The sequence below is a fragment of the Oreochromis niloticus genome, linkage group LG22, assembly GCF_001858045.2.
Source record: "Oreochromis niloticus isolate F11D_XX linkage group LG22, O_niloticus_UMD_NMBU, whole genome shotgun sequence".
In the NCBI taxonomy this organism is placed as follows: Eukaryota; Metazoa; Chordata; class Actinopteri; order Cichliformes; family Cichlidae; genus Oreochromis; species Oreochromis niloticus.
Genome location: NC_031985.2, coordinates 27,971,639 through 27,995,871, shown reverse-complemented (window position 1 = coordinate 27,995,871; position 24,233 = coordinate 27,971,639). Strand labels below are relative to the sequence as shown.

The window sequence follows — 24,233 nt, the reverse complement described above, 5'->3', positions numbered from 1 at the left end:
CAGCGCAACCCCAGTAAAACCCATGGAAGGCGGTCAACCCAGGTGCCATCTGTGAGAGAAGCACGGAACGCGGCCTTAAGCGACCGGTGGAAACGCTCGCACATCCCATTGGCCTGTGGGTGGTACGCAGTGGTTCGGTGGACCTTGACGCCCAGGCCGTCAGCCATGGCAGACCAAAGCTCGGAAACGAACTGGGGCCCCTGTCTGAGGTGATGTCGGCAGGGGACCGAAACGCGAAACCCACGTTGACAAAAACGCCCTGGCCACTGCTGCTGCTGTAGTGGACGCCAGAGGCACCGCCTCAGGCCAGCGGGTTGTGCGATCCACCACAGTCAAAAGGTGCGTGAAACCTTGTGACTGCGGCAGGGGACCAACCAGATCCACATGTACATGATCAAAACGCCGCCCTGGAACGCGGAAGGATTCGAGGGGCGCCTGTGTGTGCCTATGGATCTTAGCGCGTTGGCATGGGATGCACGCTGCTGCCCAGTCTTTCACCGATTTACGAAGGCCCGGCCAAACGAACCTAGAGCTGACCAGCTTGACCGAGGCCCGGACGCCCGGATGAGAGAGGGCGTGTACGGAGTCGAAAACGCGACGACGCCACGAAAGTGGAACTACAGGGCGTGGTCGGCCGGTGGAAACGTCACAAAGCAGGCTAGGCCCGCCGTTCCACACGGGTCTGTCCTCCAGTACAAGGCCCGTTTGCTCAGACCGAAGGGCAAGGACATCTGGGTCCGCCCGTTGGTCAGCGGCCATAGCGTCAAAGTCTATGCCAACATAAACGGGAGAAACCAGCGCGCGGGATAGACAGTCAGCCACGCAGTTGGACTTATCAGCCACGTGCTGAATGTCAGTTGTGAACTCGGAAATGGCTGCCAGCTGGCGCTGCTGGCGCCCGCTCCACGGGTCAGAGACCTTGGACATCGCGAATGTCAAGGGTTTATGATCGACGTACGCGGTGAAACTCCGACCCTCTAGAAAAAACGAAAATGCCGGGTCGCGAGGTGCAGGGCCAGCAACTCCCTGTCAAAAATGCTATATTTGCGCTCACTGTCCCTAAGCGTGCGACTGAAAAAGGCAAGCGGTTGCCAGACACCGGAGACCCGCTGCTCCAACACTGCGCCCACCGCCACGTCCGACGCGTCGGTGGTCAACGCAATCTCCGCCGACGGAAACGGGTGGGCCAGCAGGGCGGCGTTTGCCAGCGCGGCCTTGGCCTCAGAAAATGCCTGGATGCGTTCAGGAGCCAATCAATCGGGTCCTTAGCAGTTTTACCCTTCAAAGCAGCATAGAGAGGCTGCAGCAGGTGCGCAGCTCTGGGGAGAAAGCGGTTGTAGAAATTGACCATCCCCAAGAACTCCTGCAGCGCTTTAACGGACGCGGGACGCAGAAAAGCCGAAACGGCCCGGACCTTGTCCGGCAACGGAACCACACCGTCAGCGGAAATGCGGTGGCCCAAGAAATCCAGAACCGGCAAGCCGAACTGGCACTTGGAGGGGTTGACGATCAGGCCATGTGCCGCCAAGCGCTGGAAAATCTGACGCAAATGTGACGCGTGCTGACTCTCAGAACAGCTGGCCACCAATATATCGTCAAGGTACACGAAGACGAAAGGCAGCCCGCGCAAGACAGAGTCCATCAACCGCTGAAAAGTCTGGGCCGCGCCTTTCAGGCCGAACGGCATGCGCAAAAATTCAAACAGGCCGAAAGGGGTAATAACGGCAGTTTTTGGGACGTCTTCGGCGCGCACGGGAACCTGGTGATACCCCCGCACCAAGTCAATTTTAGAAAAAATCGAGGTGCCGGCGAGGTGGGCGGAAAAAATCCTGTATGTGGGGAATGGGGTAACGGTCGTTCTCCGTGACATTATTCAAACGGCGAAAATCCCCACACGGCCGCCACCGACCGTCGGACTTGGGCACCATGTGTAGCGGAGAGGCCCAGGCACTATTCGAGCGCTGCACAATGCCGAGGCGCTCCATAGTGGCAAACTCTTCCCGAGCGATGGAGAGTTTCGCGGGGTCGAGGCGGCGCGCGCGTGCGAACACCGGGGGACCGACCATCAGAATATAATGTTCAACCCCGTGCTTCGTTGCCGTGTTTGAGAAATTAGGAACAGTCAGTGAAGGGAACTCAGAGAGCAAACGCTGAAAAACATTCCCAGAAGTCACCAAATTAGCCCGATTCAGGGGCTCGATGGCGCGAGTGAAACAGGGCACTGAAGAAAAAGACTGGGCGTCGATTAAGCGTCTGTTAGCGACATCGACCAGCAGTCCGTGGGCACAAAGAAAATCAGCGCCCAAAATAGGTACAGAGCTAGCGGCAACAACAAAGGTCCATTGGAAATCCCGACCATGAAAACAAACAGTCACGAACCTTTCCCCGAACGTTGCGATGGGAGAGCCATTAGCCGCAATAAGCTGCGGTCCGCAGCCCGCTGCTAAACTGTTGGCGCCGGACGGGGAAGGAGGCTCTTCTGGGAGCCGGAGTCGACCAGGAAACGTCTCCCGGAGCGCGAGTCTTCTATGAAGAGCAGTTTTCTTTGTCGCCAGCGGTCGCGGCCGCTACAGCGCGCTGTCGGGGCCCATGTCCCAGGGTCGGAAAAGCACAAGGCAGCAAGCAGCGGCGCGCTCTGGGGCCAAAACGCTGATGGTAGAAACAGAGATCCCGTCCGCGGTGTCGCGGTGCCGCGACCTTTGCCGCCAGCGAAGGAGTGGACACGTCGGGGCAGGTCAGCTGGGAAGTAGAAGGCGCCGCCGGCGAGGCTGGAACTAGGTCGTGATCGTGGAAAGCGCGGGTAGCCAAGAGAATACGATCCGCGTCCTCAGCCAGGGAGCGATAATCCTTCGTGCCCAGAAGCGGAGAGTTGGCGAGGCCGGCTCTCACGGCCGCCGGCAGCTGTCGGAGGAAGATGTGGGCGAACAGGAATCCCCCGTCGTCCGGACCGAGAAAGGACAGCATGCGCTCCATCAGTTCGAGAGCTGTACCGCCACCCAGGCCTGAGAGGGAGAGGAGCTTCTCGGCTCGCTCTGCGTCGGAGAGGGCATAGCGCCGAAGAAGCAGCTCCTTAAGGGCGGCGTACTTCCCTCGGGCGGGTGGGTCCCGGAGGAGAGTCAACGCACGACGGGTGGCTAGCGGGTCGAGAGAGGCCACCACCTGGTGATATTTCGTGTCGTCAGCCAAGATGCCACGAAGGGCGAACTGAGCCTCCACGTGCACGAACCACGACGGGGGATGTGAAGCCAAAAGTCCGGCAGCTCGAGCGGCACAGCAAACGCAGCTGCAGCCGGAGGCAGAGGCTGGCGGCTGCTGATGCATCCAGAGCGGAGTCGGTGCCACCATCGGACTGCAGCATGTTCGAGTCAGGGGTCACCAATGTGGAGGCAAACACAGACGACACGAGAGCTCTCGATTAACACTCCTCGTTTATTCCCCATCACAACACAACTGAACACTTTTCCCTCCAAAACATAGCAACAACACTTCCTGAGAACTGGGTGTGAGTGGAGCCCTCCAGTGGTCCACCACAACAGCACAATACGCTGCTGAACTACTTCTATTTTTGTTTTTTGCTGAGCGCTCAAGTACTGGTGACAAAGGAGAACGGTTGGGTTTCATCTCGTAAAACTGATACCGCTTCATTTTTTAGAAGTGAAGTCGAAGGCCGTATCAGTAAACCACTCTAAAGTCAAGCGTGCCAGTGACGGCCCAACAAAATCTTTGAACATGGAGAATAAACAAGCAAAATTAACACCTGATGAGGAATGTTTAGAAAAACAACAAACCGGAGCAGGAGTAATCCAAAAGAAAGGGAGAGGAATGCACAGGGCAGGAGCAGGGGGTAGAGGCAGGCCTAGACACACACCAAGCAGTGGTTTTAGTACTACATGCTGGAAGTGTGGAAAAGAGGGACATTTTGTACGTGACTGTAAGACACAGAGACACACACCAAACAGTGACTTTAATACTGCATGCTGGAGGTGTGGAAAAGAGGGACATTTTGTACGTGACTGTAAGAAACAAAGAAGCAGTTCAGACTAGGAAGAACATAATAATCCCTCGTCAAGAAAAAGATTAGAGATCAAAGTTTAAAAAGGGCTGGATACAGACCCAACTGAATACATATAAATACAAGAGGAATAAAGTGGAATAAACAAAAGGTTAAATTAAATTAGAGCTTATCTCTACTGTATTCAAACTAATAATAGGAAGGATAACAACCTGTAAACTGGTATTAACAATGAAACATAGTTAGAATGAAGACCATGCCCAGACTGAATAGAACGAAAGAAAATACATAACTCACACAAACACATATTAAATGAAATAGAGAGATGCATAAGGTATATTAAGGTTGTGTCATTATTCAGCCAAGGAAAGTGTGTGAAAAGGAAAATGTCTCCAGCTTGGGAAGGGGTGAAACTGCAGATCACCCCCATCCCTCGATGGATGCAAAGTAAAATATAAATAAAATATTGTAATATACTATTGCTGTTATATAAAAAGATATTAACATTAATAATAACAATATTATTATGAAGAGGCACCTCAGTCAGCTATGATGTGAGGTGGATAATTGTTAGAAGTAGTCTGCATCAAGCTTAAGGTTTGCTCAAATTCAGTACAATGACATATGAAATGAAGAAAATAAAGAAAATATGTAAACTAATCAGGTGCATAGAGGCACTTGACCTGCTTGAAAACCTGTCATCCTAGATGAGACATTGTTGAGATATAGAGCACACCTATACTAACAACTAAAAACCCTGTATACAACAGCTAAAGCTACACAATTGAGAAGCTGAATTAAATATATGGTCACTGCTAAGCTGATGAGCAGGTTACACATTTTTTAGAGCAGGAGCTGCATAAGAACACATGAGAGGGAGGGAAACAGCTATTAAAGCTCAAACATGAAGCTGTCTGTGGGCTCAGTTTTTTTTCCCCCATGCTTCTGATTTGTCTTTGGCAGCAGCCTTTTTGCATCCTGACTCGTGTGTAAAGCGTTCAAGCCATCAGTAACTTGTTTTTTTTGTTTTGTTTTGTTTTTTGTTTTGTTGGGTTGAAAAATGAATAAATCTGTGATCATACTTGTGGATCACAGTGGCACATAATGATTAGGCATATGATTTACTAATGCAGATGTAATAACTTTATTCTAAAATTCAAGGAGAACAAACAAGAACAACATCTTCAGTTGTGTCTTGTTGTTGTTCTCTGTGTAGTGTGCTGAGTTTTGTTTTTTATTTCTTTTGTTTTTTGAAATGTTGCTTGAGTGATGAGTACTGTAACTTCTGAAGTAGCTCTCACCATGCGTCCTTGATGATGATAAGTCCAGAGCCAGCTGAGAGCTGGGTTGTCTGTTTTTTGTTTTGAAATGTAATTTTTGTTTTGAAAAAAAAAAAAAGGGGGGGAGGTTTTGTGTTTCTCAGCAAAGAACAACTACAATTTCATTTTCTGTTTTTGAGAAAGGAGAATTTAAAATAATAGTAATAATAATAATAATAAAACAAACAAAGAGTGATGTTTTGTTTAAGTGGTGAAGACAGCTAATACTGCAAAATACCATTTAGTGCATGATCTGCGAGCAATAAATGAAATCATCTTATTTATCTTTAAATAAACTCCAATTATGGAGACCTGAAGTCACATGCCTAGGGCACACCCTCTCAGGTGAAGGCAGAAAGCTACTAAACAAAAGAAAAAAAGCTATACAAAATGCACCACAGCCACAAAACTAAGCATTCACATTTTTTCTGACTCTTTGTGAGCCTGAGTTATGACCTTGGCTCCCTGTTTTTCTGCCTCCACCAAAGGTGGGGGTGACGCTCCCGTGGCATGTGCTCTGTTCTTTTTACTATCACAAAGGAAAAAAAAAAAAAAGAGAGAAGCCCCTACTCTCTGAATACAATATTCTCTTCATAACTCGGCAGTATGAAATGTCATGAAACAGTGTAACTCACTCACAGTAAATCAGCAGTATAGGATAATACAAACCTATCTAATAAATCTAATGATTTTCACATTCTTTTAACTCAGAAGTATGATGTGGCCTACAGCAGTATCATGATTCACTCATTTTGATTACAGGTATAATGTAACATAATCTCACAACTGCTACAAGAACATTTGCCTTTCTTAACACACGCGAGTGAAAGGCAACTGTTGAGAAAATGCTCTTTTGGGTGAGACAGGCCCAGAGGCCTTGCATGCAAGCTACTAACACACATACATGCAATGAAGAACAGCTTACACTATAGCACACACTATACATGCGCCTATATCTCTCATTGGTGTTAAAGCAGGGAAAACTTAATAGTTTTGTTATCAAATGCTGAATTTATCCACTGCTGACATTTAACTCTCCAGCTTGCAGGACAATAGGTGAAACGTTTGTGAAAATAGAAAAGAAAAAGAAAAAAAATAAAATAAAAGAGAGAGTGGTATGACCAAACAGTAATCAGACAAATTTAGTTGGTAATACAACAAATTGTGAGATGTTTTCTGCTGATTGAACAACACAAGTGATTACTGACGATGTTCTTAAGAATTTAAATATCTACCTGTGTTGTCCTGTCAACTTGGTGGGTTATGAGTTGATTATATTGTGAGGAAAAACAAAAAAAAAGGGGGAGAGAAGGCTGACACAGGGCCTGGCCCGGTGTTTCTCCCTCTCTGAATAACACAGCCAATACAACATCATTTTCCTGTTCGTCTGTTTTTGTTTTGTTTTTGTTTTTTCTCTTTATGCTTGAGTACAGGCTGCTTTGCCGGTCCTGAAAGCCGAAGCTGACCTGGACTCCTGCTCTCCCCTCTACCATCTTTGACGTGACCCTGACCAAATGCTGCAGCAGCTGGACCCATAACAACAACCTGAAAATGTCAACAGTGCTGCAGGAAAAGGATCTCATGCAGCAGAGACGGAGAGCACTAAACTCAAGGCCCGTTTCACTACACGGGGGAAAATTCCCAGACAGCTTCAGCTGACAGAGCTGTGACGAGACGCCCATTAAGCCCGAATGAAAAGTAAGGCCGAGCAAAAGAATGCTGACCTTGATAACTCTGCATTAACACTGTGCAGGACAGTGACGGACCAACACGGATGATCGGGCAGCAGAAGAAAGGGCGTGCCAGAGACAGGAGGAGCAACTGAGGTCAAAAGGCACCTCAGAATGGACAAAACACAGAAGAAGATGCAGGTTTCACCTGCGGTGAGCATGGACACTGGAGAAAGGACTGCCCCAATTGGGGCCAGGACCAGGACACACTGAACTTTGAGCAGCAGCAGCAATGGTCGCAACCGGACTGAAAAGGAGGAGGGCAGGACCCCAGGGCACGCTTCAGGCCATGGTTTACCCAAAACACCAGAACAGGAAAGTGATAAACACGCCAACATACACAAACATACACATCTACACACACTGACTCAGAATGAAGAGAAACACACACCTGAACAGACGTGCACTTATTGATTGAGTGAGAAATGACACACACACACATCAGACAATGTACACTCATCAAACATGACTGATGCCCTGAACGACTTGAGACAGATCCAGCAGGCCCAAAATCAGGACTATGTAAATAATACAAGTGACTGCTAAAAAGACTACTACTGCCTTTTCACTGTGCAATACGTTTTGTTAAAAACCAACGGTGCAATAGACTTCAATACTTGAAATACTTGAAATACTTGAAATACTTGCAATTCCTTTGTATTCTTATTCTTATTTATTCTATTTATTCCTTTTTGTATTTTCACTTTTATTTTGTGTTTTTGTAACATGTATCCTGCCATGTCTAAAACTCATGATTAACCGTATAATTGTTTCCACTGTTGCTGCATACATAGCCGTGACAAATGATGATGATGATGACCCCGACCTGTTGGAACATGAAGACTTTGTGTGATTAATGATGGTGTGATAGAAACTGTACAACAAGATGTTACATACTGATATCTCACTTGAAAGTTATACTGACAACAGGAGGGAATGTCAATGGAAAATTGTACTTAGTAGTCAGTATAAGCTTTTAATGATATAAGTTTGCATATGATAGAATACTGTATGTTGACCTTTTGATGACTTAGACTGTTGTCCACTACAAGACTGTTTTATAAATTCTTTCTCACAGCGATAATAGCTGAACAAGCAGGAAGAGGAGAGCTGGACACTTTTATCTGCGCTCTCTAACAAGAAGAAGGGCTGCGTCCTTCTGAATCTCACAACACACACACATACACCTGAACCACTCTTATCTTCACTCCCTACGCACTAACATTCCTCTGCCTATGAATAGACGTATTCACTGTTGTATTGCTTTGTATATAAATAAAGACCTGAGCGGTAACAGGGCGCGCATCACAGGGCCCCCACTCTGGTGTGAGCGTTCTGTGATCGCCCTTGTATACAAGTAAATGCTGCAGCGTCTGTGTGTTTCTACCCTTAGACTCTTAGCTGAAGAAGTGTCTTTAGAATAAATCTCTTGACAGATGTTGTGGTGCTGTGTGCTGACTGACAAACCAGCTGGTGTCATGTCTACTGGCAGACTGCTTGCAATGATGAAGATCTCATTAGACAGACTTTAAAACCTTTGTACCTATAACTGAACACTGTGAAGTCAACAAAGAGGATAAGAACCTTTACAACCTTAACTCTACAGGGAGTGCAGAATTATTAGGCAAATGAGTATTTTGTCCACATCATCCTCTTCATGCATGTTGTCTTACTCCAAGCTGTATAGGCTCGAAAGCCTACTACCAATTAAGCATATTAGGTGATGTGCATCTCTGTAATGAGAAGGGGTGTGGTCTAATGACATCAACACCCTATATCAGGTGTGCATAATTATTAGGCAACTTCCTTTCCTTTGGCAAAATGGGTCAAAAGAAGGACTTGACAGGCTGAGAAAAGTCAAAAATAGTGAGATATCTTGCAGAGGGATGCAGCAGTCTTAAAATTGCAAAGCTTCTGAAGCGTGATCATCGAACAATCAAGCGTTTCATTCAAAATAGTCAACAGGGTCGCAAGAAACATGTGGAAAAACCAAGGCGCAAAATAACTGCCCATGAACTGAGAAAAGTCAAGTGTGCAGCTGCCAAGATGCCACTTGCCACCAGTTTGGCCATATTTCAGAGCTGCAACATCACCAGAGTGCCCAAAAGCACAAGGTGTGCAATACTCAGAGACATGGCCAAGGTAAGAAAGGCTGAAAGACGACCACCACTGAACAAGACACACAAGCTGAAACGTCAAGACTGGGCCAAGAAATATCTCAAGACTGATTTTTTTAAGGTTTTATGGACTGATGAAATGAGAGTGAGTCTTGATGGGCCAGATGGATGGGCCCGTGGCTGGATTGGTAAAGGGCAGAGAGCTCCAGTCCGACTCAGACGCCAGCAAGGTGGAGGTGGAGTACTGGTTTGGGCTGGAATCATCAAAGATGAGCTTGTGGGGCCTTTTCGGGTTGAGGATGGAGTCAAGCTCAACTCCCAGTCCTACTGCCAGTTTCTGGAAGACACCTTCTTCAAGCAGTGGTACAGGAAGAAGTCTGCATCCTTCAAGAAAAACATGATTTTCATGCAGGACAATGCTCCATCACACACGTCCAAGTACTCCACAGCGTGGCTGGCAAGAAAGGGTATAAAAGAAGAAAAACTAATGACATGGCCTCCTTGTTCACCTGATCTGAACCCCATTGAGAACCTGTGGTCCATCATCAAATGTGAGATTTACAAGGAGGGAAAACAGTACACCTCTCTGAACAGTGTCTGGGAGGCTGTGGTTGCTGCTGCACGCAATGTTGATGGTGAACAGATCAAAACACTGACAGAATCCATGGATGGCAGGCTTTTGAGTGTCCTTGCAAAGAAAGGTGGCTATATTGGTCGCTGATTTGTTTTTGTTTTGTTTATGAATGTCAGAAATGTATATTTGTGAATGTGGAGATGTTATATTGGTTTCACTGGTAAAAATAAATAATTGAAATGGGTATATATTTGTTTTTTGTTAAGTTGCCTAATAATTATGCACAGTAATAGTCACCTGCACACACAGATATCCCCCTAAAATAGCTAAAACTAAAAACAAACTAAAAACTACTTCCAAAAACATTCAGCTTTGATATTAATGAGTTTTTTGGGTTCATTGAGAACATGGTTGTTGTTCAATAATAAAATTATTCCTCAAAAATACAACTTGCCTAATAATTCTGCACTCCCTGTATGTTTTGCAGAAAAGAAGCTAATAGTTCTGTTGTGCTAAAGCCAGAATGTTTGTTTTTTACAAGACTTGGGAAAATACATTTTCAAAAGCCCCAAATTACATTTGCTGATAGCATGGTGTTAAGGGGTAGGGGTACCTGGACATTACAGGGTTTTTACATTCCTGGTCAGTAAGTTTAGTTCCTTTTACCAAAAAGTAGTAAACTTTTTCAAAGCCTTAAAATAAGCTTTACTCACTCGTTGATACAGGTGTCATATTTCTCAGTGGCCCTGAAGCCAATGATGGAGTAGGTTACTGTGGCTGCATAGACTGAGGTGAGGCCAGTTACCACAGACAGGATCACAGAGTCTTGCACACAGTTATTGCTTTGGAAATTAAATGTGCACAAAGAACAAGGAAACAACAGCCTTACTTTGGGTTTTGGAACATTTTTCAATTACTTATTTTGCCTATTTTTTAAAGAAATTAAATTAAAGTAAACGAAATGCTAAAAGTGCAGTTCCTTACTGAACAGGGTTGTAGCTTGAGAAGGAAATCAGCCCTCCCCATGCTAAGCCAAAAGCATAAAAGACCTGTGCACCTGCATCCAACCACGTAGTTGGATTCATCAGCTCTTCCGCCTGCAAGAGGGAGGCACACACTGACATGTATTTCTGACCTTTAAATTCTTACTTTAAAAAAAAATCAAGATTTGAAACATACATCTGGTGTGAAGAGGAACTTTATTCCACTCAAGGCACCTTTAAGAGTCAGTCCTCGGATCAGGAAGATGGCAAGCACTATGTAGGGCAAGATGGCTGTGATGTAGACTGCCTGAGGACATTAGAAATGAAAGTGGTATAACTTGTGGGATGGAAATGTCCCTAAAACAATTTGCATACAAAATTTCGTAATTAACAATGCTTTTTCTTTCTTGTTTTTATGGAAACCTGTGCAGGTACTGACATGGATGTTGACTTTACACCATCCAGAAATAGCTTCAACCATGGGCTTTAAGCTTAATGCTATCAATGCATCATATTAAACGTATTTTCAAAATTCCAGATTTTAAAAATACGTTTAGATTAACCAGCTACTAAGCATAGCCAGGTGGTGGAAGTCTTCCACTTTGGTGGCCTCAGAATCTCGTCACTGCTTTTTGCCGATGATGTGGTCCTGTTGCCTTCGTCAGGTGAAGACCTCCAGCTTACTCTGGAGCAGTTCACATCTGAGTGTGAAACAGCAGGAATGAGAATCAGCATCTCGAAATGAGAGGCCACAGATTTCAGCTGGAAATGTGTGCAGTGCCAACTCTAAGTCAGGGACGTATTACTGCACCAGGTGGAGGAAGTTAAGTATCTCAGGGTCTTGTTCACGAGTGAGGGGAGTGAGAAATTAACAAATGGATCTGACGGCATCTGTAGTGATGTGGACGCTGCACCAGACTGTTGTGGTGAAGAGAAAGCTGAGTGCAAAAGCAAAGCTGACGATTTACTGGTCAGTCTATGCCCCTACCCTCACCGAAGGTCATGAGCTCTGGGTAATGACGGAAAGAACGAGATTGCGGATACAAGTGGGAGAAATGAGCTTTCTCCGAAGGGTGACTGGTCTCTCTCCCTTAGTGATAATGTGAGGAGCTCAGTCATTTGAGACAGGCACAGAGTAGAGCTGCCACTCCTTCACATCGAAAGGAGCCAGTTGACGAGGTTCGGGCATCTGACTAGGATGCCTCCAGGGCGTCACCTGGGTGAGGTTTCCCTGGCATTTCTTACCGGACCCAGGCCCTTGGGCAGACCCAAGACATGTTGGAAAGGTTACATCTCTCGGCTGGACCAGGATTGTGTCACATTTCCCCAGATAAGGAGGAGGTGCCTAAGAAGATGGAGGTCTGGGCTTTTCTGCTTAGGGTGCTGCCCCCACGACCAGGCCCCAAATAAGCGGAATAAAATCGATGGATGGATGGATCGATACTCATGTTAATGAATAAAATGGGAAAATTGGCAGAGTACAGAGTGATCATTATGTGGATGCAAGCATCCACACTATTGAGTTCCTGTTTCTCTTTATTCTTTATTGTGTGGATGCTGGTTAAGCATCCACACTATTGAGTTCCTGTTTCTCTTTAAACTTTATTTTTCTTTTTCAAGTTGCTTCTGTACGTTTTTTGGACTTTAACTACTTCCACAATTTTTGTGCTATTTTCACCGTTCAAATTTTAAACTATTCTGCTATTTCTGCTAATGACGGCTATATCTTTTGGTATTTTATACTATTATACTTTTTAAAATATTACGTTTTTTTCCTTTAATTTGTCCCATTGAAATGAATGGGAAACTTCCGCAATTCTGCTAAAACTTGCTTGTTTTTGAAACTTAACTACTTTTTCCTACTTTCACGTAGAGCAACCATTCAAAATTTAAAATGTTCTCAAATTATTGGGCTATTCAGGTATAAATCAGCTTTTTCAAATCTTTTACCGTTTTATTTTTATCCCTCTTAAAGTTTTGAGTTGCAAAATTTTGATTTTTCACAAAATACATGCGTTGTTATGGTTGCTATGCACTTGGCTTTCAGTGTGCCACTGTAAGTTTCGCAGTCTTCTCTTCATGTCCGAACAACTTCGTGCTACTTGCTCAATTTTCACTCCACTTCCACAATTTATACATCAAAACGTAGGTATTTTTGCTGGCTTTCTGAAAATGTCACTGTCATTGTTGTGGGATTTATAGAATTTTGGCAAATCTCCTCAGACCAACACAAAGTCTGAAAACTCTCCATAGAAAGTCATTGGAGAGTTTGTTCAAAATCACCGCTGGATTTCTGTAATGAGAGGCATATTTGAATCGTCATATCTCCTTAACAAAGCGAAGTTAAGACATGAGGCTTGTCCCGATATATCTTCAGACACTCCTGACGCTCACAATTCAAGAATTTTTTTCTCACCTATAACCGTTCTGGAATGAGTTACACTTGCTTGAGGGTAGGAAATTCGTCCTTCACTCAGATTTCTTCAGATTTCAAACTCTGGAAATGAGGCAATTTTTTCTCTCGTCATATCTTTTTAATGGATTTCCACAGAGACCTGAAAATTTCCATGACTGTTCACCAAAGCCTGCTGTCTCTTACGGTGAAAGAATGATATCGATACTCCAAACAGATTTAGAGTTAGAAAGCGTTGTTTGAGGGCAAGTCAAGACAGTTTTTGCTTCGCCTCTACTCAGTTATGGTGCATTAGAAGTCAAATATCTTTAATAATTCATATTTTAATGATAAATTGTCAACACTTGAAGATTCCCCCATCTCTTCTGAACAAAACGGTGTAAGAATGACCGTTCTAGCCCCTATGGTTAGGAAATTATAGCCATTTGTTTGAGGGGAATCCTGACTATGAAAAATAGACAGCACAAATCCTGTCTCTGTGCTGCGTGTGTAAAAACAGGTGCACCTGTTTTGGCGGGAAAAAGTACACAGCCTCTCTGATTGGTGGATTCAAATTTAGCAGCTCCCAGGCTGCTTGACTGACCTAGAAACTTGATTTTCTCTCCCTGTGTGTGTGTGTGTGTGTGTGACAGAGAGAGCGAGAAAGAGAGGGCGAGAGAGAGTTTTTATGGGAGCATCTTATTGTATGATTTAAATTCAATATATTTAGACTGGTTGACTGAATTTGATCCTGTGTGTCTCTCTGTGCTTGTGTGTTTCCATATGTGTCCATATTTGTGATTGTGGGACTTTTTTCAGCTGTTCATTTTGCTTTTCCAATTTTTCTATTTAAGTTATTACTATTGTGCTAAGTTATAGCATTTCTGCTGCTTTTCAGTATTTGTGCAAAATACAGCATTTCTGCTAAATCATACTATTTCTGCTATTTTATAAGATCTGTGCTAAATACAGCATTTGTGCTAAATCATACTATTTCTGCTATTTTATAGGATTTGTACTTAATATAATATTTCTGCTTAATTATAGTATTTCTGCCATTTTATAGTATTTGTGCTAAAACATAGTATTTCTACTAAATGCAGTATTTCTGGGTAATCATTGTATTTCTATATATTTCTGCCAGGTCCCCAGGGAGTCAGTCCTCTGTAAGGACTGTAATATTCAAATTTACATATCAGGACCTGGACGGCTTCCCAGCCAGCCAATCATATCTGAGGGCTGGCACATTCAAATTTGCATATTGGGGCATTCATGGCTTCTAAGACAACCAATCATATCTGAGGCCTGGCACATTCAAATTTGCACATTGTTGCCTTCATGGCTTCCCAGCCAGCCAATCATATCTGAGGCCTGGCACATTCAAATTTGCATATTGGGACCTTGGTGGCTTCTAACCCAACCAATCATCTATGTCATATATCTCTAATATTTCATATTTTTATTTTAAATGGTCAACATTTCAAGATTCCCCCATGTCTTCTGAACAAAACGGTGTAAGAAGGACCGTTCTAGCCCCTACGGTTAGGAAATTATAGCCATTTGTTTGAGGGGAGTCCTCACTATGGAAAATAGACAGCACAAATCCTTTCTCTCTCTGTGCTGCGTGTGTGTAAGCAGGTGCACCTGTTTTGGCGGGAAAAAGTACACAGCCTCTCTGATTGGTGGATTCAAATTTAGCAGCTCCCAGGCTGCTTGACTGACCTAGAAACTTGCTGTTCTCTCCCTGTGTGTTTGTGTGTGTGTGTGTGTGTGTGTGTGTGTGTGACAAAGAGAGAGAGAAAGAGAGGGCGAGAGAGAGTTTTTATGGGAGCATCTTATTGTATGATTTTAATTTAATATATTTAGACTGGTTGACTGAATTTGATCCTGTGTGTCTCTCTGTGCTTGTGTGTTTCCATATGTGTCCATATTTGTGATTGTGTGACTGTTATACTTTTTTTGCTGATTCTTTTTTCATTTAACAATTACATTTGAGTGACCCTTAGCATGTTCAGGATTTTTTCAGCTGTTCATTTTGCTTTTCCAATTTTTCTATTTAAGTTATTACTATTGTGCTAAGTCATAGCATTTCTGCTGCTTTTCAGTATTTGTGCTAAATACAGCATTTGTGCTAAATCATACTATTTCGGCTATTTCATAAGATTTGTGCTAAATGTAGTGTTTCTGCTAAAAAATACTATTTCTGCCAAATATAGTATTTTTGATTAATTATAGTTCTTCTACCAAATCATAGTACAGTTTTACTGCTTTTTATATGGCTTCTATGACAACCAATCATATCTGAGGGCTTACACATTCAAATTTGCATATTGGGGCATTCATGGCTTCTAAGACAACCAATCATATCTGAGGGCTTGCACATTCAAATTTGCATATTGTTGCCTTCATGGCTCCCCAGCCAGCCAATCATATCTGAGGCCTGACACATTCAAATTTGCATATTGGGGCCCTCGTGGCTTCTTAGGTAACCAATCATCTATATCATATATCTATGATATTTCATATTTTTATTTTAAATGGTCAACATTTCAAGATTCTCCCATGTCTTCTGAACAAAACAGTCTAAGAATGACCATTTTAGCCCCTACGGTTAGGAATTTATGGCTGTTTGTTTGAGGGGAGTCCTCAATATGAGAAATAGACTGCAAAAATCCTGTCTCTCTCTGTGCTGCATGTGTAAAAGCCTGCACTTGGTGCACCAGTTTTGGCGGGAAAAAGCACACAGCCTCTCTGATTGGTGGATTCAAATTGAGAAGCTCACAGCTGTTTGACTGACCTAGAAACATGCTGTTAACAGCCCCTGTTCACTTGCTGCTGCTGCTGTGTGTGTGTGTGTGTGTGTGTGTGTGTGTGTGTGTGCGAGAGAGAGAGAGAGAGAGAGAGAGAGAGAGAGAGAGAGACATACACAAAGACCTTTTTTAGGGCAGCATCTCATTGGTGGATAAAAATATAATATATTCAGACTGGTTGACTGGCATAGACCCTGTGTGTTTGTCTCTCTCTGTATATTTGTGTATCCATATTTGATTTCTTGTGTATTTGTTGATTTGTGTATCCATATTTGATTTTGTGTGTATATGTTGGCTGTTCGTATTTGTTTTTTTTCTAAATGTATTTTTATTTTATTTTTTCACAGGTGAACAAAAATTCGTTTTCAGCGAAGTTAACCATGTTCATTTTTATTCAGCTTGTCATTTTACCTTTCCAATATTTTCACTTAAGTTATTACTATTCTGCTCAATCATAGTATCTGTTCTAAATCATTGTTATTAAGCTATATTGTAGGATTTCTGCTAAATCATAGTATTTCTACTATATTATATTTTTCTTTCTAAATATAGCATTTCTGCTATAGAGTAGTATTTCTGCTATGTTATAATATTTGTGCTAAACTGGAGTATTTTTGCTAAAACATAGTATTTATTTAAAATTACAATATTCATAGTATATTACAGTGTCTCTGGTAAATCACAGCATTTCTGCTATGTTGTACTGTTTTTCTAAATCATAGTATTTCTGTAATGTTTAAGAATGTTTGGCTAAATATATTCTTTCTGTTATCTTATACTATTTCTCCTAAATTCTTGTATTTTTGAGAAGTTATCGTGTTTCTGGTAAGTTACTATATTTCTGCTAAGTTCTGCTATGCTATTGTATTTCTGCCAAGTATTATGTTTCCTCTAAGATATTACAGTTCTGCTAAGTTACTACATTTTAGCAAAGTTCCTTTGCTTCTGCAAAGTTTTTACAATTTCTGCAACTTTTCAGCTTTTTCAGCTATTTTTAGCAGACAGCTTTAGCATTACAGCATCCACACTGCATTTTTGCAGGAAATGCAAATTTTTCTAGTTTTATTTAAGGTTCTACAAACCTTGCCTGAAGTACTGATCCCTCGTATGCAGCAGATACAAACGACTGTCCAGGCAGCTAACAGACATATTATAATGGGCCACTGAAGTCCTCCAGAGTCTGCTATTGAGTTAGAAGCATTCAGAGTGACTCTGTAAAAGTAGTAGTCCACTGTGGAGCTCTGCTGGCATTCTGGTATAAATCCTAAAGTGGGAAAAAAAACAGTCTTAAACAGTGATGCAATACGGATGCTGTGATTTGTGTGTGTAGGATGAAAATCAGTGTATAAATACCTGTCCTGTTTTCATTGAGAGGACACTTAGTCCAAGGCAATGGGTCTTGAAAGGAATTGAAGAAATACCACATGATCCAGGCAATTAAGGTGTTGTAGTACAGGGCAACCATAAAGGACACTAACATGGAGGCAATACCTGAGCGACAGCATTAATTATCTGTCATCACAATCACTGAAAACCATACATGAGGGTATTTTTGGGTTTTTTTCCATGGGACCATTTTACTTACCAACACCTGTCAGATATGGGCTGATGGCCCGCCACACTCCCACACTGCCTTTTCTAAGCCGCTGCCCAATAGCAAACTCTAGCAGTAAGAGAGGCATTCCTTCTAGCACCAGCAGAATTAGGTAAGGAATCAAAAATGCACCTGCAAATATATTTAAGTAGGTGAGAGAATTGTTAGTATATCGTTAACAGGTGAAAGTAACACACAACTGTTATAAAGCAAAGAATTCTGGGGAATAACAAATACCATGACAGACATAACAGTGTGTATGTCTGTCATGGGTGTAAGTCATGCACATGAATGTTTTATTCACAAATCAGTGCTTTATTAACCGAATTAGCTTGTGCTATATGATTAAATCTAAATTGCCTCTAACCATTCACGCGAACAAACAAAGGCTGGGCTCTCTTAGAAAATTTAAATACCACCACTAATACTGTTACTACTACTAATCGTCTTATTAAAATGACTTAGCATTCCTGGAAGTCATCATTTAAAGTCTAAATTCTTTTCTTTTTTTTTCTTAAAAACAGTGAGTTTCTCATTTCTGTCTAACTGATCACAAGTGTTTTCTTGTTTTTCTTGTAGTCTATTAGTGTTTTAACATATCGGGTTTGATGTCCAATCTTTTTCTTACTTAAGCCACAGTGATCGTCTCAGGAAAAATTATGTTCAGAACTTTCATTTTTTCAGCCAGAGGCTCTTTTAAAAAAAAAATTTTTTTGATGCTTTCCTCACTCGATTGGAAATACTTTGGAAAGCTGTGCTTCCTCTTTGGACTTAATAGTTTCAGTTTCTGCTTTCTTGGAATGATGATGCAGGCTCCTCCCTTGCTACATCATCACCACTTTATGTGCTTCACCTAGAGGTAAGTGTGTCTATTTAATGGAAAAAAGGGGATTTGGTTCAGAATGATTCAGATTCAATTTACGCACGATGGTAAGAACAAAACAGACTGCTTTGCGCATTTCATAAATCTGATGGTAATTTTGTGATATTAGACATAGTAAATGAGGGATCACAGCATATGAGCCCAAACACCTCATACCAGCTGCCACAGTGGTGGAGGAGTAATGATTTGTTGATGAACAGTACCTGAAAGTCACAACCTGAATAAATAGAAAACAGATCCAGCACCAACTTGACACAGGACCTCAGAGATACGTCTAACCCTTCAGTTTATCCATGTACATGAAGGCTTAATTAATTTCACAAGAACTGGACTGAAAATCAGATTGTGTGGGGGTTTTTATTTTTTGAACAAGGCTCTGAGTTTGTTAAATGAAGTGTTTTCTGTTAGTCTACATTTTAATGCTTTATGTTTTTGACAAGTGTCCGAATGTCTGATTCTGTCTGATGACGTAAAAAAACAAGATGAAGCGTGTAGGAACTTCAAAATGTTCAAAATTCGACAAGTTAATGATGTTTTAGAACATCTTCTAATAAAAGTTATTAATAGCAGTTAGCCATTTGCAACTGTGTGGCCATAAAAGTTACGGATATGTTCTTTGGAACAAATACGATGGGCAACGTTTATCACTATGGTTAGTCATAGATGTGTTTGGCTATATTTAGCACCTTTTTTTTGTGGGTCACATTGCTGTTTGGTATTAATCAGTATACACCATCACTATTGCACAGAAAGGACACTCGTTGCTGTAGCTCATGATACTCGAGTTAACAGTTCAAAAAGAATGATTAAATTACACTAAATTACAAAATAAAAGAATATTTTAAAATATTTGAGCGCAATAAGGTAACTGCATAAAAGTCAACACCTCTCATTGCATAATTAAGATTGTGTTTTAACTTAACCCGCTGGACTCGGGGGGCATCTCTGTGTATAATCATTAATGCAGCTTGACTGCAAACCTAAGGGCACTCTCTTGTATTCATGAATTGGTGACAATTTAACTCCTTTTAAGTGTTGGTACAAAGGTCCAGTGATTTTGTTGCAGTTAAAGTTTTAATCCTTTAGAGAAAAACATATTAAGAATATTAATTATTATTATTATCATATTAATATTAAAATTAATTCCTGTATACCACAAACACACATTTTTTAAATCAGTAAATTTACCAGATATTTTATCTTGCCCTTTCTGTCTTAGCTTACCTCCTCCATGACTCTGACATAAGTAAGGGAATCTCCAAACATTACCCAGACCAATACAGAACCCCACACAGGTTAGTATATACTGAGCTTTGTTGTCCCACTTGGGTCTGTCCGCAGCCTCCTGTTTTTCCATCCTCTCCAGATCTTCATGCCTGGGGATTCTGAGATCCAGTCCTGGGTTAGGAAGTACCAGTCTCATGGTGTCCACTGGGTACTGAAGCGCACGTTGTGTCTACTTCTGGTGAAGCATTTGTCAGGGGGAGTGCACGTGTGTGCGTCCCCATACGCTTGTCGGGTAATCATGAAACGATTTATTACCTTTTACTTTATCTGCAGTGTGGGGCAGATTAACCAGACACAGGCACACTCCGTACTTTCTTCTTTATTTATAGCCGTTGAGTTTCTGAGTTTTATTACAAATTAGTTAACAGTCTACAGAAACATTTAAAAGAACAGAAATAGGAGCAAAAGGCTGTTTCTCTTGTTGCTATGGTCAAAACTCTGTTTTTATTTTAAGCATCAGTTATATTTTCATCACTTTTTGTAGCACGTTTCTTTACACTAAATCATTGCTTGAACCACAATCTAAACTGAACCACAAAGATTATTAACTGACTATAACTGTTTTTTAATATCTATAGCTTATATTGATTGGCACTGGGTTTTACCCACGTCACAATTATGGGCAAACACACAAACACACAAAAAGCTGCAGTCTTTAAATTTGTGTTGTGTGTATTTAATCATTTTAGACTTTAGTACCGTGCAGAATCTCCTTTGTCAGATGTTTTCTTTTGCTAACATAAGATAAACAGAATCATCTTATAATAATAAAATAAAATAATAATAATAATATTATTATAATAAGAATAGCATATGTATGTATATATGCACGCTATCTGAACAAAATGTTAGAGAGCGTCTATTATAAATCCAATTTCTTTGCTTTTCTTGTATATTAAGTTCATTTCATCATCTCTACGAATGAGATGGTACGTTTTCCCTTTGTGTTTGTATCGTGTGCCATATCAGCGTTCATCTCACGTGCAGAACTGTGACTCAAGACACATTTGTATCCAGGATGAAATTTTGTTTGAGTGACCACTAAATAGTCACAACTAAGGAAATGAGGGCCACTGTGGTTTGGGCAGACAAGACCAAAGGGGAGATGACTGAACCTAATGCAACCAAACCAAACACAGCACATCAGCATAAACACTTCATACCAGCTGTCAAGCATGGTGGTGGAGGGCTGATGATTTGGGCTTGTTGGTGAACAGTACCTGAAAGGCTTATCCTTAACACTTGACACAGGTACTGAGACCCATCAGCTGATCCATCCTCTGTTTGCTGAAACCTCATCAGAAATTGTTTCAGTGGAAGGCTGTCAGAAAGCCATTCTTAGGGAATGAAAACAGGGACAAAAGGCTGAGGTGTGCCAAATGAAACAAGAACTTAACTCAAACTCAGTGGCATCAGTTTTTATGGGTTACCAACCAAATCTGACATTTTTGCAGAACGTTTACAACCATCTGCAAAAATGTTACATGCCAGGATAGATGGCACTGTTGTTTTTCTGTCTTTGTCTCTTGCCTTCCAGGTGTATGGCCCCCACCTACTGGCCCATCGAACCCCATCTGAGTTATATCTGGTACCGGGTACTATCACTGTTACAGCCCTAGCAGGGCCTCCTCCTGAAGTTGCCTGTGTGGGCGTGTCCTACCAGCTCTCCTGTCTTAGGTGCCACCTTTTTCTTTTGTACGGCTGACTCACATCAGCAATTAAAGGTATTTAAGCCCAGAGAAAGGTGAGCTCTGGGCCAGAGTGCCATGTGAGTGGTTGCAGCTCGTGAGCTGTGTGGTTGCAGCTAGTGAGCTTCTCCTTTTTGACTTACTTTTCAGTTCATCGACCAATGCTTGGGTTTTTGTTTTGTTTCTTTAAATGGCGATAGCGGCCTGTCCGTCTCTTTTAGTTGAGCTACTTTAATAAAACTCTTTAATTTAACCCTTTTGCCTCCTTGTCTCCTTTTTCCAACCCAGACACTTTTTGTTACTTCCCCTTATCGCCTGGAACCTTTTAGGGAAACGTAACAATCACCTAATGGAAAACCCTGAAAACCAAGTCAAGCCGTGCTGATCTGATCTGAGTAGGTACTAGTGGAAAGTGGCTGTATCAGTCATTGGCCTGCCAAGAGGCCGGACCTCCACATTATAAAACCAGTGTGGGGTCATCGTGACAGAGAACAGAACAAGAGGCAGGCAACATCCAAAGAACTGCTCTAAATGTCCCTTTTTTGTCATATTTACCGTGTTTTACTTATTTTGCACCTATTTTCCATATTTATACTGAAACATAAAGAAATGAGGGATGGCTCAAGATTTTTGCAGAGTACTGTATCTATATGTAAGAGAAGGAAGATTTTTGACATGACATTTTTAGTTGAAAGGACTGGTTGTAACAAGTATTGCCGATAACACAAGTTTTCCAACTAGTGTACCATCACAGCAGTTTTTACATCTTTCAGCTTTGATTTAAGGCAGGGGTGGGGGAACTCCAGAGCCGTGGCAATGAAAAACAAAACTAACCTGTCAGCAAGATAGCAAAAGATTATGGAGTAGCTAAATATCTAAAAGTTGATTCTGTTCATTTGGACGTAGCGTTTTCAGTGGGAGAAATATTTTGTCACTCATCCAAGTGACTTTTTCAGTCTCAGCTGACTGCAGGTTTCCCCGACCTTATAAACAGTACATTTGAAGTACAGATCAGTATTTAGGTTTGACTCTCATCATCCATCATCAGGACGCTACAACACAGAGCGAAGACCATCCACACAGACACAGCAGCCAGGGAAGCAGAAGAAGGCCCTGAGTAAATATAGTTATCCCAGCTGGACTTTTGTCAAAGCTGGGAAGGCGTCAAAAGAAAGCTCCAGCCGATCCAGGAGAGAAGGACAACCGCTGACTCAGCCAAAACCTGTAGTGATCCCATATGTGTCAGGAGTATCGGAACAGTTGTGATGGATTTTTTCTAAACACCGTGTCTCTGTGGCTTTTAAACCCCAAAACACGCTGCGCCAAAAACTGGTCCACACCAAGGATCGGGTCCCCCGACACAAACAGAGTAACATAGTGTACGCCGTTAAGTGCCAGGAGGATTGCCAGGATTTATACATCGGGGAAACTAAACAACTTCTGGCGAAGCGGATGGCACAACACAGAAGAGCTACCTCGTCAGGCCAGGACTCCGCAGTCTATTTACACCTTACAATGATGGGATTAAACAAGTGTTTACTTCTTCCCACTCCCGTTCAACATGTAAATTAATCAGAACGGTAGCTATATTGAAATGTATTGATTTTTTTGTATAGTAATTTTTTCTCTCTTATTTTCTTTTCTAAATGTACCTGTATATTGTTTACATGTTTGAAATAAAATTACCAATCAATCAATGAGGATGTTCACATCCTGGACAGGGAGGAACGCTGGTTTGAGCGCGGAGTCAAGGAGGCCACTTATGTGAAAAGGGAAAGACCATCTCTGAATTGAGGAGGGGGCCTAAGGGTAAATCTTTCGCCATCTTACAGAGCTGTGATTGCAGCCATTCCCCAACTCTCTGTGAATGGTACTCATGGCCACTGGTCTTTGATCAGTGGTCATGAGAATTTGCACAATTATGATGAAGGAACTGACCGTACAGTCCATTGTTCATTCAGTGGGATAGTTTCAGTCATTGTGCAAATGCACTGTTTATAAGATTGGGGAAACCTGCAGTCAGCTGAGACTGAAGAAGTCACTTGGATGAGTGACGAAACTTTTCTCCCACCAAACTCTACGTCCAGATGAACGGAATCAACTTTTGGAGATTTACTTACCTGGATGATTGAGCGTGCATCAAGATGAGTAGCTAAATTATTATGTGTATCTGAAGTCCAGGGTCTGTAAAGATTTTAGTAACTTACTTAAATCTTGCTTTTGTCTGCTGGACAAGAAAACTGCACTAGATATTGTGTTAGGCAGCACATCGCCAAGGAAACAAAAGGAAGCAAACAAAACCAAAACCAAAAACCAAAAAGGAGATTGTGCCAACAGTTCAAGAGCTCCAACAACTCTGACAACTGTCAACAAATGAGTCAAGCAGACAATGTCATGTTTGATTAAAAAAAAAAAAAAAAGGTTGTTGAACACTAACACTAAAAACTCCATCTCCACTGTCCGGCATGGCGGAGGTTGCATCATGGTTTGGGGTTGCTTTGTCCCAGTTGCCTTGCAGCCATCAATACTGGTTTCATGACCAATTGTTATTGCTGGGTGCTATAATACTTCAATGAGCCAAAGAACACAGAGAAAAAGACGAGCTCTGATGAAGAGTGTTGTACAAAACATTCCAGAAATACTGATAAACTGAAACACTTTTACAAAAGTCCTGCTGCTCATCGTATAATTTTCAGGAGCAGCTACTGAAAACATCTCATAGAAGTGGACGCTACTAAAGAAAGTATAAGAGTTAATTAATTCAATATTTAGTAAGTCAAACATATGACATGATCGGTGTGCTCAGTGTGTTCAAATAACGACATGAAAAGCTCCGCTGCTTGT

General features: G+C 42.1%; 1 protein-coding gene across 2 annotated transcripts in view; it reads right to left on the bottom strand.

Annotated features, from left to right (window-relative positions):
* Positions 1 to 19,874, bottom strand: part of LOC102075498 (sodium-dependent neutral amino acid transporter B(0)AT1) — a 29,674-nt gene extending 9,800 nt beyond the window's left edge. The window contains exons 1-7 of one of the 2 annotated variants that reach the window (XM_013273566.3): positions 19,639 to 19,874; positions 17,523 to 17,663; positions 17,291 to 17,428; positions 17,020 to 17,201; positions 10,932 to 11,042; positions 10,737 to 10,849; positions 10,466 to 10,594 (exon numbers count right to left, since the gene is read on the bottom strand). In XM_013273566.3, coding sequence (XP_013129020.1) covers positions 10,466 to 10,594; positions 10,737 to 10,849; positions 10,932 to 11,042; positions 17,020 to 17,201; positions 17,291 to 17,428; positions 17,523 to 17,663; positions 19,639 to 19,837 — 1,013 coding nt within the window. In that variant the 5' untranslated portion in view covers positions 19,838 to 19,874. The remainder of the gene's footprint in view (positions 1 to 10,465; positions 10,595 to 10,736; positions 10,850 to 10,931; positions 11,043 to 17,019; positions 17,202 to 17,290; positions 17,429 to 17,522; positions 17,664 to 19,638) is intronic. The other variant, XM_019350820.2, reaches the window with a different exon arrangement.
* Positions 19,875 to 24,233: the final 4,359 nt, after the last annotated feature.